We start from the raw sequence: 18,591 nt of genomic DNA, 5'->3' as shown, positions 1-18,591 counted from the left end.
TGCCTTGCAACAACAACAAAAAAAAAAAACAACCTGTGGGGTCACCAATTACATCTTGTCACTGTCCAGAAAAGCTGTATAGAGTTAAGTCCACGGTTGCAAAATACACGCAGTTATACAGTACTCTCGATATTCAATATAATTACGTTTTTACTCGTGTATGTGTGTGCATTACCTGGTATATAATGGCGTTTTATGAGAAGTATTTACCCATTTCATCGAGAATCATCTGTAAGAAAATAATTGTGTCGACCATACAGTTCCTGAGCTTATATTTATCAGCGCTTCCTTTCTTTGCGGAGATACTGTTTGCCGCTGACACTTGTACTGCTGTGGATACAGATATCAGTCGCTTAAGCAATCTTCTGAACGCATTCCACGGCGTTGGTTCTGAAGAAGAACATATGATATTTTTAACACGGTCCGCATTGGAAGCCTTGATCCTGCACTGATCCGACTCGGTTGCGTGGTTACGAAAGGGTTGCTGGGTAACGCAATAAAGTACCTATGTGACAGCTTTGAACGGTTCTATGAATATCAGCGTAAACTGACCGACGACTCCATCAAGCGGTTAGACCCATTAGCATGGCCAGTCTACAAAGCAAAAGCCATTTTTGTATATTTCAAGAATAGACCGCTCGAAGCCGTGGACCGAGTGGACATGCTGTGGGGTTAACGTTGATTGGATAGACAAAATAGGCTTTTCAACTCCGTCATCAGGTTCAGTTATTTTCAATAGGGTGGTTGGGGCAAGTTTTTCTCACATTAGCATAGTCGTTTCTTGTACATTGATGGCATGGAGAGTAAATTCACATGGATCTTCATCTGCGGCCTTGCTGTCTTTCTCTTTGTCATTGTGATTCTTTTATGCTTCACCAGAGCGAGCGGAGAACGACTGCTGTTCCTTGGTATGGACGACGCTGAGCTAGGGCAAGGCATAGTAGAAACACCGGCTCTCCTTGCTTCACTGTCAGAGGACGCCCGTCTCAGTTATGAGCGTGCGAAAGGTATAAATGGTGAAAAAGGGCTCAGAGGGGAAGTGGAGGGAACGTCTAGCGCTGGTGAAGTGGAACATAAAAAAATTTAGCGAGGGCGAAAAAAGCGAGATCTTCATGCCAATAGGTGTGTTTGTGTAGTTTTTGAACAGCGCCATCCTCCTGACAGCGTTCCGACCGACATCACTTTATCGCAATATGTGTCGATTCTAGAGAAGGGCGTTTCGGCTTTCGAGTTTGAATGGGATATGGAATCCAATGTTTTTGTATCTGGTCGTACCGAAATCCAATTTTTTGATGGCGAAAGCTGTGTACAGACAAACTTGCCTTTACCCAGAAATCAGGATGTGTACTATTGGGAGGTCGGAAGGATGGTCCTTTGATGGTGACGGTATTCGATTATTGACAGATTGAATAGGCCAAGATGTTTGATATGCCGGCTACAACCAAAGTAGCCGTGGGTGTTGCAACTAAACCTTACCCGCTTTGGCGATTACCAGGTAAGGGAAGCGAGAACAAAAATGATTCATATCAAGGATAATAGGAACCAATCAAACTTCGATGGGGAACTTGTAGGTTGGAACCGTCATTCTATAGCATACCACAGCGATAACGGACACAAGTATTTCAACAATCCTTTTCGCAGCAAGCCTTACGGATTGCCTTTTCAAGAAGGGGATGTGGTTGGGGTTGGTTATCGACATCGATCTGGATCCATTTTTTTCACACGAAATGGCCGCAAATTAGAGGAAGCATGCACCGGCTTGCGCTGGAACTTGTTCCCTACCATTGGTTCGAACGGGCCATGTCAGATCCACGTCAATCTTGGGCAAATGGGTACCGTATTGCTAGCCACTGAATCCACATGATTTCCAAAAGTGAATACTCCGAAAATGGGGATCCACTGATGCGTTGATAATCATTTTAGGATTCGTATTCATCGAAGCCAATGTCAAGCGTTGGGGACTGGCGCCCATGCAAGGCACCTTGGCTCCACCACCAGCCTATGGTTTTGAAGCAGGCTCTCTTTTGCTAGAACGGGGATACAGTCATTCATGCTCATCCACCTCGTTGGCCGCCAGAACTTGGTCAGATAACGACCACGAAGAAGATGACGATAATCAGCCTTTGATCCAATTCCAGCGATCGCCTATTCGTACTTATGGATATCCAAATTATTCCCCACCCCGCTATTCCGATCCATCCTGGCCATCCACCACTCCTTCACCTCACTAACTACTTGTAAATACCCTTTTTAAACTCGTTTAATCATTTTACCCTCTCGTAGAGTCTCTGTTGCACAGATACTCCTCATAAATCATATATGATTTATCTCGGATAAAAAAGATCCCACAACCTTCTTTGTCCAATGCGTTATCGACCCGATACTTTTCTTTTTTTTTTCATGAGCACGCTTGGGAATAAAATTGGATCAACAAACACATTTTGACACTTTTTTTATTACGGTTAGAGATTAATATAACATAAGTTTGTAAGCCAATTCCGACATAATGAACGAAATGAGGTAAAACGGTGGGATTTTAGTCTTGGAGCGGGACGACCTTCTCACCAATCTTGACCATCTTCTGCTGAATAGCGCCCGATTGCTTGCGAACCTTTTCCTTTTCCTTCATTTCTTGTTCGAGCTGCTTGGCGCGTTGAGCGGGAGAGAGCTCGGATTGCCACACACTCTTGTTAATGGTACCATCGTTGCTGGTCATGAATGCGTTGCGGTCAGCGGTGGGACGTTCAGACGAGCTGCTGGATCCAGAAGCCCACGAGTCACGAGCGGTAGCGCCAGTAGTGGTGGTTTGTCCGACGTTGCCCATACCTTGCTGCTGAGCAGCGGCAGAGAGAATGTTTTGTTCACGTTGAACTTCGCTGCTGATCTTTTGAGTATTGATATCTGCCATTTTTCGGATTTACGGTTTTATGAGGGAAATAGAGAGAGAAATGAAAGTTGTAGCGCGAAAAAAAAAAGCCAGATATGGTGTTTATAAAGGTAAAACCTGTAGAAAAAAAAACCGACACAATAATGATGCATGAGCGAATCGCCTAAAATGGAAATTACCAATTGAATTCATCTGTCAAATGTCTGACACGGTGAGGATTTGAGCGGGTCCTCAAAAAATTTCTCCACTGCATTACGACACACAAAGTAGTCTACGTTTTACATTCGTCTGAGTTTGATCGTTTGACGCCCAAATGAACGCATACTTGGCTTGAAGAGATCACGATCCTAGTCCCGCTATGAAAACTGGGATCAGTCTACTAAATTTTCTCCGTATACAAAAGAAAACTGAAAACTAAAGAATCGAGGAGGGTTTAACAAACGCAGACACATGATATCTTACAAAACTTGAGACGGGACAGACCGCTAGGCAGACAGTGTTGGAACTGTTTTATGAGTCGGTATAACATGGCACAAAATACACCATCAATATCAGGGTCCGTGTAAGGTAGCTCTATAGATCACTAAATCTTGGCATGATATGACGGGCAAAAGTTCAAGAAACTCCAACCAAAAGAGCCTCTCTACATGTGAGAAGAAATCGAACATCACAAACCCAAGGTCATGAAACGTTTCGGATACAGAAGTCATACTTTGACAAGCTATAAAAAATATGTAGGCTAGGCATAATTGAAAAGGATAGGTCTAATGCTTGCTTTGGGTAAGCCAAACCTCATGGTGATACAAGGTTAAGTTGTATAAGGATGTGACCTGTGTCGCTGTGGAGTGAGGAAGATAGAACTATCATAACGGCTCGTAAAGTGAGTAAATATGCTTGCCGATGAGGAGAGTGAGGCCATATCAACAAGGTGATAAAAAAAAAAGACGACGCAATAAATGCATGCAAAGTTGTGATTAATGGTTTTATCAATATAGTAGTTTTAAACAGAGTATCAATGTACTGTTTTCCTTTTGTTCTGGTTTATTTGCTTCTAGTAAAGTATAGTTTTAAAGTTGTACACAAAAATAGGGTCCAGACTTTTGTGCTGATCGTCTACAAGTGAAATGGAAATAGCACCAAAACCGCTTCTTCTCACGGCAACCTTTCTTTGTTAGCGCAGTCCATTCCGATTTTCATTTCGTAACAAAAAGACCGATTTATCTTTTAATGTGTAGATGATGATTCATAGTGTTTTCTTCAATTTGCCTTATCTAACACAAGCTTCCAAAGGCAGTATTAGGATTAAGGATACAAACCAAAGAATGGGATCTACAATAATCCAACACACATGACATGTATTGGATTGCTGCAAGACGCACCTTCGCCATGGGATGCAGACCGGCATGCATATTATCTCATTAAATGACGGCCAAAACATGCATTAATGATTTCTCCATGTTGACGTAACAACCACGGCTAGTCAAACTTGTTCTCACCATGGTAGAAGCTCTGAAAACATTACTTGACTATCTTTATTTCAATAGTCATCAGCAAAACTAAGCGACGCTGAGAACATTGAATGAAATGACAAGATGAAATAATTTATAAGGTGAACGTCACTGATTTGAAAAATCGGGTGTAAGCTGATAGCGGGAACAAGAGAAAAGTCGCCTTCCGTATGAATGAGACAAATTAATAAGTGTCGCTCGCTTTGGCCCCAAGAAAACCAATGTGAATGTGAGAGTTTTTTGGTTCTTTTACATGGCATAGAACGATCTGATTTATGGAGAAAGCACGTGGGTATAGGGGAACGCGCATTGATCATCTGTAGAATAAATCAAAACTAGCTTGCACCCGATGCGGGATCTGCAAATCGTCGATCGCATCTCTAGATAGGGTTCTCAAGAATGCTGCAGTACCCCACTTGCAGCCCGTCTGGTCAAGGATTTTAGCGTGATAGATATCAACTCGTTCTCGGTACCCTAAACTTCCAGAACTGTTACATTAAAACGAACCACCTTAAAATAGTGCAACCCTCATCCCATGATATAGGTCATATGGTATTTCTATACCTGGTCGATCTCTTTTCTCTTTGCCTTTTTACAAAAAACAAGCGATATTCCACAATGTTCTTTGAGCCTTACTGACAACATCTTGCATGTGTGTGTTTAGTTTCCAGAACCCTTGATCCCCTGACAGCTGCCGCTTAATAGTATGACTCACGCAGTAACACTTTTTGGACGCAAGCGATCGAAATGATCAGCTTACAGCACATGTTTGCACAAGCTTAGCCCTCCGATTCCCATATTCTATAAATTCGTCATGGGTATCGCATATTTTCTTGTTGGCTCCACCCAGTCTTGCGAATTTTCTTCCCTTTCTTCTTTTCGTGATCATTTCTCGTCATCAAAGCGTATAACCAAACCATCACCCAATGGACACTGGACGTTTTACTCTGCCTTCGATTCAAGATATGTTTCAACCGGGAGCATTTGCAAAAGGTATGGTTATAGCTGTAATTGCCCGTCGCCAATCCGTTCGCATGCTTATATCATTTCGGGTAGATAAACAACAGCATATTATTCCCTGGATCCATGTTGACCCCTCGGTTCTACACGAATCGAGATCATGTCACCCTTGGTCAGATACCCATATGAGAAAAACCACCAAATTATCGAATGATGCCGTGATATCGCCCGCTGCAAGTTCAGCACAGGCACCCAAGGATCAGCCACCATCATCACCATTCGAATTGCCATTGCATGTGGAGCCCATCACTCCCGTGAGCCAAGGTAACCCATCCAATCGATTTTCGCATATGCGATCACTCTCCGATTACTCTTTATCGTATGCGGCTTCAACGTCGACGCAAGCCCAATCGCGAAAGAATGTATGGCCAAAGGAAGCTCACATCCATCAAGACAATCAACCCCGCCCACACCATCGTCGCACAGCATCAGCAAGCAGCAAAGACAAAAGATTCGGTTCTCAACGCTCGCCTTCCACTGTTCTCAGCATGTCCAATTTGTCGAGTACTATGGTTGATAACACTTGTCCCACCGACTTTATGCAGCCCCGCGGACCAGCAACTCAGTCATCTCATCGATATCAATGCACCCAGTGCCCAAAATCATTTTCAAGGCCATCTTCTTTGAGGATCCATATCTTTTCACATACCGGCGAAAAACCTCACGTATGCTCCCACCCAGGTTGCGGGCGTCGATTCAGTGTTCAAAGCAATATGAGACGCCATTTGAGAGTTCACTACTATTCGCCACAAATATCTCCATCACCACAGTTGTCACCACCCTCTTTCGCCGAAAATGGTCAACCGGAGCCAAAGACCGCACCCGACCCATTGCTCGCTCTGCCCTCTTTCAATACGCCGATTCATTCACTGTACCCTGCATTATATACCCGCTGATGAAAACCAACCGTCCTTTGTAAATAGTTCGCTTCAGGCAATACGAGCAATGTAGATACATACGAAATGCACAAAAAAAATTATCGATTTATAGAATCCCCCTCACAAACATGCAATTGAAGGGTTCCATTGTGTGAAATTTTTTCCTTGATATAAAAAGTCGAATCGGTCAAATTGACATAAAGGATCCCGTAGTGATGTATTATGCATTTATAGTCGAAATATGGGCTATACACAATGGAGATGAACAAGGGGGTTTGGATGCAAATAAATGATTGGATTGAAAAAAGGGTATGCTGAACGATGGGATGCATTACAAAAATGCGCTCATTTGGGAAACATGACTACCGTTTTGGAGTTGCCGTAAGCATCGAAACGCTTGGTGATGACGAGTTGCTGCAGCAACTGCTCAGCGGCGTCGTTGAAGACGAACGATTCTAGCTGTGTGTTTTCGATCCGCGCCAAAGCAAGGGGTGTACCACTACTGGTAAATAAAGAAATGACATCACGAGTAAAGTGACGATGATGAACTGTAGCGAGCACACCAATGGCGTTATTGCGATGCTCCGCCATGGCTCCGATCAGTGAGCGTAAATGGTCAGGGGTGCAGCCCATTTTGGTATTTTTACATTGCACAATGACATTAGGCTTGACTCGCTCCAGAGGCCAAATGCCTCGAAGATCCACCCCGCCATCGCTTCGACCGCCTACATGCTGTAATTCCATGCCAATGTCAGAAAGGGCTTCCAGAGTTTGTAGCTCAAACATTTTGCCGCGGAAAGTCGTGGAAAGTTGATCCTTATCAGTCGATTGAGCCAGGAATGTCTGCAAATGGGATGGAGCGCGTGCCGCTCTTGCCGCGTACCATCGCACCCTGATCCCGTAGGGTACCGCTGAACAATATCGGCTAACGCCTGAATACATCCGTCAGTTGTGACAGAAAAGCCGTCGGGTAAACAAAAAGAGCCGGTGGGCCGTGAATGTCATTTGTCCTGGGGGGTCTTTCCAAGCCAATCATGTGAACACAGAAAAATCCCCTTTCGGACATTCAAATTGGAAAGTCGATCGAAACGAAGCACAGAAAACTCGATCGTTTTCCCCAGTTCCGCGGATGTAAAGATGGTAAATGATGTGTTATGTCGACCACAGCTAAAAGGGTACATCAGTTCTATTTATGGAATGAGCGAGGTGGAAAGTGTACCGTGTGCCACCTGCAATGGTTGGGACAACGTCCCGATAACGTTTTTGGCGGGAAGCCGCTTCTCTTTTTTAATCCTCCGTTAGGTCGGACGTTGGAAGACGGTGAGAACTGAAAACTTTCCCAATCATTCCATTTTTTAAAAAAGTCACGCTAGCTTGATTCCATTGGATACTGCGGTCACCCGTTTTCTGTCCATTCAGGTCTATATAAGATGGCCCGGTTTTCGACCATGCCTCGCCATTCTCCAGTTGTTTTACCTTTTTTTCCCGATTTCCATTTATTTACTACCGCTATGAAAGAAACCCTCACCAATGCCAACTTCCCTCGCGATGCCCAAGGCCGTGTGTACCATTTGTCCCTGAAGGAAGGTGAAGTTGCTAACCGTATTCTGACCGTGGGTGACCACGTTCGTGCTCGTGCCATTGCCAGACACCTCGACACTGAAGAGGAATGTGGTCACAAGATCTTTGAAAATGTCAGTCAGCGTGGATTCACCACTATCACCGGTCGTTACAAGGGCGTCCCTGTTACTATTCTTGCCATGTAAGTATCTCGGAAGGGGATTAACACCCGACTATCAAAAAACGAAATGGAACGAAATCACTCATATGATCCTATCTCTCCCTGTTCAAAAAGTGGTATGGGTAACCCTATGATGGATTTCTTTGTGCGTGAAGTGCGTGCCGTTACCAAGGGTCCCATTGCTATTATCCGATTTGGTTCCTGCGGTTCTTTGAATGTCAATGCTCCTCCCGGTTCCGTGGTGGTTCCTTATGGCGGTTACTGTATTCGTCGCAACTTGGATTACTTTGCCGAGGAAAAGGTGACTCCGCAACTGGACAAGCCCTACCTTATTTCCGGTGTGTTTAAGGCGGATGCCGAAATGACGGCGACCCTTGAACGTACCATGAAGGAAGCTTTGGCTCCCGTCACCGCCAAGAACGATATGGTCGGACCAGTGGTGGCTGGTGGTCTCAATGCTGACGGCTGCTCGTTCTACTCTTCCCAAGGTCGTTTGGATCCCACCTTCTGGGATGATAACGAGGAAGTGATTCAGGATGCCCTCAGTGTTCATCCCACCACCAACTCGCTCGAAATGGAGACATCTATGCTGTTCCATCTTGCTCACTGTGTTAAAGATACCGACCGACCTATCCGCGCCGCTGGTTGCATGCAGGTCTTTGCTGATCGTGTGAACAACGGATTCATCTCGCCTGACGTTGTGGGTCTGTTGGAACCTGTGGCCGGTCGAGCCGTGCTTGAAGCGTTGATCCAAACCAAGATTGAGGAAGTAGATGAGAAGGGTACTGTTTGGGAACGCAAGTAGATTACACGGATGTACAAAAACGTAGATTTTTCTGTGTCTGTGTGCTCTGGAAGTCACAGCTCTGTAATATGCTTTTTATTTGTTCATTTTTATCTTTGGAAATGCTCCCCTACTTTTGTAAATTAATTCAAATATATCTTTGTTTTGGTATCGTTCAATCACGGTCTTCAGTTGCCTGTTTGTCGTTTTTTTTTCTCACACCATGGAACTAAGGTTATTGCGGCAAGATCGCAATTATAAAAAAAAATGTTACCCGCCAAATCTTGGGTTTAAATTACCGCACATGGTCCAAAACATTCGCCACAATTCACAAAACATTCAAGTTCGGAGCTGAATTAAGGACGACCCTGTCCACAAAAATCCCGCAATGGGGGGAACGCAAGCGAATCAGGTTCGGTCGTGATACAGCAAGGACTATCTTGACATTTTACATGTGTGCGAGCACAAGCTAATTGTCATATTACCAGGTTGACGCGTCTCTTTGGTTAATCCATCCTTCAGGAACCCAAGGGAGCTAGATTCGAGTGGCGCTGTAAATTCCCACCATCCTGCATTCAATGGCACGAAGATAACTCAGCATTGGGCCCTCATTAGCGGAAATAATGGCCATCTTATTACGTGCATAACCAAGAACTATTTTCCATGGCTCAAAATTTCCAGCAAAGGCAATGTTGCTAAAAAAGCAGAGCGAGTTTAGCCTTGTCATCAAATTCCGATTTATCAAATAGATTAACTCAAAGACGTGCGTTTACTCTAAAAAAAAAAAGAACGTTTTTGAACTGCCAATAAATGGAGAATCCCTGGATGGACTATGCGACAGAAACATTCATTCTGCATAGCTCTTGGTAATGGCCATTGACAAGGCAGTTCTTTAGAAAAAATTATCACAGAAAACTCATAAGGCGCTGGAAGCTGATTGTGTAACGAGATCACGCTGGTCGCTCGAAAGGGTACAATTGGATATTAGAAGCACTTGTTGAACTCTTGTGACATTATAGATGCCTAAAAAAAAAGTGGTGGCAACTATTGTTGCATTGCACAAAGCAGTATAATACAAGAATTTTATAGCTGCATTCTGTCATTGAGGATACATTTGTAACAAGTCCAGTCCAAGAATAAATACTCCGCGTGAATATTTGTGCAGCGTTAGGTCGTACTCAATTTTCGAGATATTTTTGGGGCATCTTGATCTCTTATTGCAATGATGCCAACCGCGCGTCAAATGGGCAATCATTCTATGAATGTGGCTGCAATGGATAACGATGTAAGCAAAAGTTTTCATGTCCAAAAAGTATTTGCTTGAGGGCACGCTCAAGTAAAAAAAAAAAAAAAAAAAAAAAAATACAACTTGTCCATGTGGTACTTTGTGTGCCGAAACTGGGAAAAACCAATCAATCACAGCTCAGGCATAACCTAGTTTTGAATCCAGTCACTGCCCGATTGCGCGGACAACGACATCTCAGAATATTAGCATCCATTATCCAAGCCAAAGGGATCAAAAGCAGGGTCGTATTGTGGCTAATACCCTGCAATATTTTCACAGTAACCCGTGCTATAAGAAAAACACTTGTGATGTTGCCTGGTTTTGCGACAATGAGGAAATCATAGAAACGCATGTCACATCAGAAGGATGGATTATAAGGACAACCCTCCCATTTGCCTTATTGTTGACATCAATCATATGCATCATATACAATAAAAAGCCAAGCACAGTATGTCAAGAACCTCGGTGCTCAATAATTCTTACCCAAGACAATCGGTTTGAACGTGTAAATTAGAAAAAGCCTTTGTTTCGAAGTCGGAAACATATTTTGGAATGGGCAAGGTTTCTTTGAGTTCTTGAAGGTCTTATTGTTTCCTTTTGGTTTACTATGTAAGCTATTTACGAACAGAAATAGGAAATTGCTTTCGCATTTTTTCCTCTGTCGTCAATTCATCAAAAGCTGCCGCTCTGATCCGCCCCGCAACGAGTCTTTTTTATTTACCTACCAATTTCCACTCTCACAACAGCCCTGCGCTGCGTCCGATCCAAGATGATATGCGCCTTGACTGCGCAAAAAATTACATGGGACAATCTCAAGCTACCTTATACATTTCACAGCTTCGCTGTTATGGCATGGATGTCAAAAGATTCCCTGTCGAAACAGAAGCTACGTAGCTTGAGATATCATGCTTGTATCTCTCAAAGACAGGATCAAGGTATGCGACGGCTTACTAATATTATCAACATTTTTATTCTGTATCTGGCTTGATCGCAATTGTATTTTAGAGGACGTTGCGTTGTATTATCGCAGCCAACTCCCAATTACATTACCATATTAAAACAAATTTGAAGGTCATCCACGGTTTCGCAAAAGCATATGTCAGTAGCTCATATTGTTTTGTACCAATTTAGATTTTTAAGGGAATCTCTACTTGAAGATAATCAATAGTGAATCTGGAGGAGGCAACTGTAGTTGAGGTTGCCTTAGAAAGAAGATTGTTGCCTTGAAGATTGGGCAAAAATGTGTAGGCGGAGACTAGCAGTCACAGGTCGCGAGTGTGGCAGGCAGAGTGAGGAGCGCCGTGAATAGGCGAATCCCAGAGCGATAGCAAGACATCAGGCCAAAGGTCCGAAACGGTTTCCTTCTTTCCTGCAACCATGAAGTTCAGTGCTGGTGCGTATAGAATGTAGATATAAAGGGAAATGACCACGGGGGAGATGGATGGATGGATGGATGGATGCAGCAGATGGGATATTTTTACACCCGATTTTTCGAACATGTGCAAAATGGTCGATTATTTCCACCGAGAATTGGGCATAGTACTTTCAATGGCACCGAATTGCAGTGCTAATGAATGGCTCTGAATTTGTTAGACGTTAGCTCCTCGCGCAGAAAGAGCAGAAAGGCTCACTTCACTGCTCCCTCCAGCATTCGCCGCAAGATCATGAGCGCCCCTTTGTCCAAGGAGCTCAAGGAGAAGCACAGCACTCGCGCCATTCCTGTCCGCAAGGACGACGAAGTCATGGTTGTCCGCGGTACCTACAAGGGCCGTGAAGGCAAGATCGTTCAGGTCTACCGTAAGAAGTGGGTTATCCACATTGACCGTGTCACTCGCGAAAAAGTCAACGGTGCCACTGTCCCCATTGGCATTCACCCCTCCAAGGTTGTCGTCACCAAACTCAAGATCGACAAGAGCCGTCAGGCCATTCTCGACCGCAAGGCCAAGAAAGATGCTATGCAGCAGGTAAAGAACTTAACTGCGGCTCTGCAATAAATTGATTAAGACTAACCACTTTATTATCATCGTAGTAATCTTGTTTTCCGATTCGTTCCCCACCTCATCACGATATACAAAGAATAAACACATTGAATTTCAATATCACATTACGATCTTCTCACAATAAGCCTCTTGTGTGTTTCATGAGAAACTCGGATTATATTTTGTACGATACAAATGTACGATCATGGAATAATTTCGATAATGTAGGACCTATCTGTCCTATTCGGCATATTTAGCGCGTTTGCAATCACCATTTGGAGAGACCGGTCCATTGGAAACAATGATATGCGGTTAGAAAGACTGGATAATCGGAGCATGCTTTAGAATGGTAGTATCTGGTAATTGTGATAAATTATTACGAGGAGGATGAAGGCGGGATAAGAGTACAGTCAAGACTCAATGTTCGTGTCTTCAGGACGACCTCTCCTTTGTTTGTTTCTTTGTCAGCTCGGACCGCTGTGGTTATTGGAATAATTGGATGACGATGCGTGCTTAACAACTTGATGCTTATACCGTGCTACTGTTGCAGTCAACTGGCGCCAAGCCCAGAACGATCCGTCGGCGATATCTCTATAGAAGCAGATCACTTAAATGATGATTCAAACGGTGCTGCATAATGCACGTCGGGAGTCGATTTGAATATATGAGTGGAATAATACCATGACAATGCTTGGTGTCCTGAGCTTCATTAAATTTCTACTGTATGCAGATGGTCCCTAGCTACGGATGGTCCCATGTATCGCGTGATGCATTTTGGCAAGTGGCAATCGCGCTACCAAGTCGCGGGTAATCATTTTTTTCTTCCGTTCAATGAAAAAAGAAGGTTGCAAGTTTTAAAGTTCAATATGCATCATTTTCAAAAAGTGGACTATTACACTTTTCCTGCATTCTAGTGCTCTGAGTGTTGCATTATCTCCTTTTTTGTCCACCATCACCCTTTTTGGACAAGTGATAAAATTTAGCAGCTACACTGAAAACGTCTCGGCTTTGGTTGATAGTGTATGCTTGGCTGAATCGCCACCATACCCATTATACCCTCCGTGACCCTTTTTTTTCTCACATGGCAACGGAACGTGACAATAGCTCCCTGGAAACGACCAGAATAATTTTCATTTACAGTCGTAATGACAGGTCCCCTATGACTATCAAGCATCAATCGTTGCGACGGGTAGCAGCAAGTTGAAGGATGATACGTGTCTTCCAAGCGAAACGCAGCTGATGATGAAACCATAGGAAAAGCAGCGAACCGTCCACCCAACCATAAATATGTCGATCTCCGATCGTTGTCATAACAAATATCCTATCCTCTCACTAAAATATACCTTGCGGCAAAAAAGAGAACTACGTACACCCATTGAGTGTACTCTTATTTTATTTTCATTTTTGTCTGGATGCTTATATTTTCGAGGCGACATAGTTTCTCCGCCTTCCCTTGTCTTCAAGAACAGACGTTTCTGCTGTTGCTGTGAATGGATGTTGCGGATATCAAATGAAATGAATGACTCATTGGGGAAAATTTTGCTTGTTCCAAATTTGGCAATTGAGATATGAAGCGGGAATCAGAAATCTGTTAAAATAAACTGTTATGGGCTGAAATGTCAAGCAGTCTGTGTGGGTGGATAGGTAAAAGATAACATGAATTCATATAAATAATTACGTTTTGGTGACTAACGATCTGTTGTGATACATATTCTCGATCGGGTGTAGTGGAAAATAACCAAGCTGTAACGGCGAGTAGATGCGATCGGATTATGATACTGCCCTGGTTGCTTTTCGGGAACTGATAGTATTGGTTCCCGGGTATGGAAAGCAGTCCACGTTTTTCGTGATATATTACTTTCTTGCTACTCGTCTTTTTCCCTCCGTTCTTTTTCCACTATCCCAACCTCATGTCTCATCAAGCACGCATTGACTCTGTCACGGCAACGCTGGCCAAACCTTCTCGTGATGTTGAGTTTGCCAAAAAGAACGGCCGATTGCAACCGGTATCCGAGATTTTTGGAGAAAACGTCTTTACGTTCCAAGAGATGTCCAAACATTTACCTAAATCGGTGTTCCGAAGCTTCATGAAGCAACTCCAGGGCAACTGCACTTTGGACAAAGTGACGGCCGACGCCATTGCTCACGCTGTCAAGGTGTGGGCTCTTGAACGTGGTGCCACCGACTTCACCCATTGGTTCCAACCTTTGAATGATTCCACCGCTGAAAAACACGATTCTTTCCTTACCTTGAAGTCCAGCTTCGCCAACGGTTTTGGAGAGGTAAGCAAATAATGAAAAGGGGTCATTTGACAAATTTGCCTATTGTTGGAAAATAAGGTTTATTTTTGGGAGGGCGTGGTTTCACTGTGTGTTTTTCTGTTTTTCGAATCATGCCTAAACTCATTTTTTGTCTCTCGCCTTTGCCCATGATAATCAGGTTACTGCCATTGATACATTCTCGGGCTCTCAGTTGCTTCAATCGGAACCTGATGCTTCCTCATTCCCTTCAGGTGGTATGCGAACAACATTTGAAGCGCGTGGTTATACAGTGTGGGATACCAAGAGGTAAAAGCCGATAATGGATGCGATGGGCCTGCCTATCTGATGTATTAATCATGATCCTTTTTTTTTCGTTTGTGTAGCCCCATGTTTATCCAAGATGGTCCTCACGGTACCGCTATTCTTTATATTCCCTCTGTTTTCATTTCATACAATGGTGAAGCGTTGGATGAAAAGTCGGTTCTGTTGCGTTCTTCCGAGATCTTGACCAAGACGGCTTTGGACGTCCTTCGTCTTATCGAGCCCACGGACGATGAAGGTAGGTCGCGAATCATTGTTAAACGATTGGCAAAGAAGATGGCTTATGGTTCCTGATATTTTAGATCGTCCTCGCGTGAAAAAGGTGGTCAACACCTTGGGCATTGAACAAGAATTTTTCTTGATCGATCGCGCTCTTTACACACTCCGCCCGGATTTGAAGATCACCGGTCGTACCTTGGTCGGCGCGCTTCCCCCTCGTCATCAGCAATTGGAAGATCACTATTTCGGCAAACTGCCTACGCGTGTGCTTGCCGCTATCAGTGAATGTGAATATGAATTGGCCAAATTGGGTGTTCCCATCAAGACTCGTCACAACGAAGTCGCCCCTGCTCAGTATGAAATGGCGCCTATTTTCGAAGAGTCCATGTTGGCCGTGGATCACAACTTGCTGACCATGGATGTCTTGCACCGTGTCGCGCATCGTCACAAATTGAAGGCCTTATTCCACGAAAAACCTTTCCGAGGCGTGAACGGTTCGGGCAAGCACTGCAACTGGAGTTTGTCTACGGATTGCGGTGATAACTTGTTGGAACCTTCAGCGACTCCCGAAACCAACTATCGTTTTCTTTTGTTCCTGTTGGCGGTGCTCAAGGGTCTTTTGGATCACGGTGATCTTCTTCGTGCTGGTGTGGCTTCGGCTTCCAACGACCACCGTTTGGGCGCCCACGAAGCTCCTCCCGGCATTATCTCTGTTTTCTTGGGTACCCAGCTGAACGAAGTGTTGAACTCGATCGAGGAAAACCGCCCTGTTAATGATGATATTGTTGGTGGTAACAAGATGACCTACGTCCGCGTCAAGGGCACCGTCCTCGATATCAAGGTTTCCAGTTTGCCTAGCATTTCGCGTGATTTGACCGATCGTAACCGAACCTCGCCTTTTGCCTTCACCGGTAACAAATTCGAATTCCGTGCAGTCGGTTCCAAGCAATCGGTGTCATTCCCCGTCACTCTTCTCAACTCGGTCGTGGCCTCGGCTCTCCAAGAGATCCGCGACGCCCTCAAGAAACAAATGGGTGATAAGAAGGTGGCTTCCACCGAAGATCAACTGGTGGTGATTCGCGAGTTTATCAAGAAGACCAAAGCCATCCGATTTGAAGGCGATAACTACTCTCAAGAGTGGATCGAGGAAGCGGCCAAGCGTGGTCTTCCCAACATCACCAAGAGTTCCGACGCTTTCTCGCGTATTCTCAAGACCGAAAACGCTGATATGCTGAAACGTCTGGGTGTGTTTACCGAAGCTGAATTGCAATCGCGTTATCATATCTTGATGGAGAAGTACGCCAAGGATGTGACAATTGAAGCCCAAACGCTTAGCACCATGGTTCAGCAACAAATTTTGCCTTCAGCTTTCAGCTACCGTCGCAACTTGGCAGAAGCCGGCTCGTTCATGAATGACATTGGTGTGGACAATGCACCGGAAAAGCAGCTCCTTCAAGAATTGGGTCCTGTGGTTGGCCAATTGCAGCAACGCACGAGTGAATTGAACACATTAATGAACGACATGAACAACTTGACGGAAACCACCGAAATGGGTATCTTTGCTGCCAACAAGTTGATTCCTGCCATGGAAGCTGTCCGTGCCCAAGCCGATTACTTGGAACGAGTGGTCGCCGACAACTTGTGGTCCTTGCCCAAGTACAACGAGTTGTTCCTTAACATGTAATTTTTTTGTATTTCTCGCTTTAATATAATCTGTTGTTTACGATGCTATTGCCTCTTTGTATTCAAAAATATCATGCATTTATTTTACCATTTTGAAAGAAGAGAAAAAAAAATAGAAATAAATTTTAGAATGATAAAGCCCATGGACGGCATGAATCCATCAGTACATATTAGTCGGGCTGCACTTTTTTAATGGCATGAAGAGATCACGGTGGCAGCTCTCCAAAAGCGAATGCCGGATAATTCAGATTTTATGACGATCACCATAGCAGATGGTTATTGCATTATTTGTAATGATGAATAAGGCGTCGGTTTGAGGCTTGCCTTGACCGCTGTTGTCCAGAGAACTTCATGCAAAACGTTAAAGATACGCCAAAGGCTATGTAACTGATCACGAAACACCCTACCTCTAGAACTCGAAAGTTGAAAGATCGCATTATGATATGTCCCTGATCATTTCTTAACCAGAAACTGATCATATCGATCTCTAACGAGAAACAAGTTGCATCATGGCCGCCAAAACAATTCTGGCAACCAAAATCATTCGGCGATCAGTTGATCATTTACGAATACTTGTTCTGAACTTAAAAATAGCGTGCGTCATTCCCAATCGATGCATGGCAGGAAAGCTGTTGTCCAATAGCATAGCTCTGAATGTTTTTTATGTCAATCCCGAACTATGTTCCATCTGATTTTGTAATTGGTGCATAAAAAATAAGCTAATTGCGCTCCAGTGCCACAGGTTACATCCCTGTTATTATATCAAGAGGATATCGAGAAATCAACTGAATACATGAGAAAAGAAGTGTAGGAATTAGGTTCAAAAGCAAGAACAAACGTAACAAATGATATTTTGTAAAGTTCAAAAAATGTTCATCGATTGAGTTGTAAAATAGACCCAAAATGGCACGCTGGTTAGCAACAAGCAAAATGGTTCGACTTGCAAGCACTTATTATTCATTGACTGATCAAATGGAAGCACCAAGAAATGTTTATCACCGGGTAACACGTGCTACTGTCAATTGCGCATGGTCACTAATGAATAAAACATGCGCAAATCTTGTAACTGTCGCTCGAGTCTTCCGACTGCTTTCTCTGTCCTTATTTTACATGCTTTTTCCTATTAACTTTATATAATTGTTGCCTGCAGTATACTGTAATGATGCATTTGTTCTTTTTCACTGCCCTGCAGTCGTTAAACATTGTTAGATATGACGTGAAAAGTGAGTTTTTTTTTTGCCATGGATTAGGACAGTTGACCGTGCAAACATAACCAATCAAGCTATATTTAAAGTGTACCGGTAAAGGAGATCGAAAAATTGATCAAGACCATTGCCTGCGATTGATGTCATCCGCAACTAACTCTCACGGCGGCCATGCGGTTTCGGTTGGAACCCCTTCCATTTACAGTATTTCTGAGCCAGCAAAATTTCATGCCGACCTTTATTTATATTTGACACTAGCGGGACTAACCGTCATGGTTACGCTGAATGCTGTCACTATTGCGAATCGATCATCCGGGTACCTCAAAATGGTTATAAAAAGGACACTTTCAATGTACTGACAAAGAGGCATTATTCAAACATTTAAAACATTATTCAATATGTCTTCTCAAAGCAACAACCCTGGAAATTTTGCTAACCGCTCCAAGGAAGAGGTCCGCAACATTGCCAGCAAGGGCGGTCAGGCCAGCCACTCGGGTGGTTTTGCCAACATGGATGCTGAAAAGCAGGTAAGATCTTAACGTAACCTCTTAAAATTGATTCTTTTATACTTAATCTCTTTGTTTAGCACGATATCGCCAGCAAGGGTGGGCATGCTTCCTCTGGTTCCTTCCAGCCCGGCAGCGAAAGAGCAAAGGAGGCCGGTCACAAGGGCGGTCTCGCTAAGAACCAGCAAAACGAATAAGTCAATGCTGTGCCATAAGCCATAACTATGTCTCCTGTAAATTACTGTATGAACTTTTGTAACTGTATGTGAAATATATGATCCATTTTTTTCTCGATAACGTATGTGTTGTGCGGA

At 43.8% G+C, this 18,591-nt stretch overlaps 7 protein-coding genes across 7 annotated transcripts; 6 read left to right on the top strand and 1 right to left on the bottom strand.

The window, feature by feature from the left end:
* Window positions 1-796: 796 nt before the first annotated feature.
* BYT42DRAFT_496315 (concanavalin A-like lectin/glucanase domain-containing protein) lies at window positions 797-2,231 on the top strand (the record flags this gene model as incomplete). The annotated part of the gene is made up of 5 exons (XM_051564414.1): window positions 797-1,007; window positions 1,137-1,357; window positions 1,414-1,495; window positions 1,572-1,832; window positions 1,924-2,231. 5 exons carry the CDS (start codon window positions 797-799, stop codon window positions 2,229-2,231), a joined length of 1,083 nt encoding a protein of 360 aa, XP_051423899.1.
* A 3,759-nt stretch (window positions 2,232-5,990) lies between these two features.
* On the top strand, window positions 5,991-6,152 carry BYT42DRAFT_472345 (uncharacterized protein; the record flags this gene model as incomplete). Its single annotated transcript, XM_051563573.1, has 1 exon — window positions 5,991-6,152. A coding segment is annotated over one exon (162 nt), but the record flags the coding sequence as incomplete, so codon positions are not given.
* Window positions 6,153-6,492: 340 nt separating this feature from the next.
* On the bottom strand, window positions 6,493-7,322 carry BYT42DRAFT_569139 (uncharacterized protein). The gene has a single exon (XM_051568258.1). It carries the CDS (start codon window positions 7,233-7,235, stop codon window positions 6,639-6,641), a length of 597 nt encoding a protein of 198 aa, XP_051423897.1. The 5' UTR covers window positions 7,236-7,322; the 3' UTR covers window positions 6,493-6,638.
* A 442-nt stretch (window positions 7,323-7,764) lies between these two features.
* Window positions 7,765-9,052, top strand: BYT42DRAFT_569136 (nucleoside phosphorylase domain-containing protein). The gene is made up of 2 exons (XM_051568257.1): window positions 7,765-8,055; window positions 8,149-9,052. The coding sequence occupies exons 1-2, from the start codon at window positions 7,805-7,807 to the stop codon at window positions 8,837-8,839; spliced, it is 942 nt and encodes a 313-aa protein (XP_051423896.1). The 5' UTR covers window positions 7,765-7,804; the 3' UTR covers window positions 8,840-9,052.
* A 2,428-nt stretch (window positions 9,053-11,480) lies between these two features.
* Window positions 11,481-12,097, top strand: BYT42DRAFT_593598 (translation protein SH3-like domain-containing protein; the record flags this gene model as incomplete). Its single annotated transcript, XM_051570712.1, has 2 exons — window positions 11,481-11,496; window positions 11,697-12,097. 2 exons carry the CDS (start codon window positions 11,481-11,483, stop codon window positions 12,095-12,097), a joined length of 417 nt encoding a protein of 138 aa, XP_051423895.1.
* Window positions 12,098-13,992: 1,895 nt separating this feature from the next.
* On the top strand, window positions 13,993-16,567 carry BYT42DRAFT_613841 (uncharacterized protein; the record flags this gene model as incomplete). The annotated part of the gene is made up of 4 exons (XM_051571784.1): window positions 13,993-14,364; window positions 14,522-14,649; window positions 14,727-14,902; window positions 14,967-16,567. 4 exons carry the CDS (start codon window positions 13,993-13,995, stop codon window positions 16,565-16,567), a joined length of 2,277 nt encoding a protein of 758 aa, XP_051423894.1.
* Window positions 16,568-18,169: 1,602 nt separating this feature from the next.
* Window positions 18,170-18,474, top strand: BYT42DRAFT_613840 (uncharacterized protein; the record flags this gene model as incomplete). Its single annotated transcript, XM_051571783.1, has 2 exons — window positions 18,170-18,298; window positions 18,358-18,474. The coding sequence occupies 2 exons, from the start codon at window positions 18,170-18,172 to the stop codon at window positions 18,472-18,474; spliced, it is 246 nt and encodes an 81-aa protein (XP_051423893.1).
* Between the last annotated feature and the right edge of the window lie 117 nt (window positions 18,475-18,591).

This window comes from Radiomyces spectabilis, assembly GCF_025331425.1.
Source record: "Radiomyces spectabilis strain NRRL 2753 chromosome Unknown BYT42scaffold_6, whole genome shotgun sequence".
Lineage (NCBI taxonomy): Eukaryota > Fungi > Mucoromycota > Mucoromycetes > Mucorales > Radiomycetaceae > Radiomyces > Radiomyces spectabilis.
Note: the sequence above shows the minus strand (reverse complement) of the source record. Positions and strands in the feature narration are given on the sequence as shown.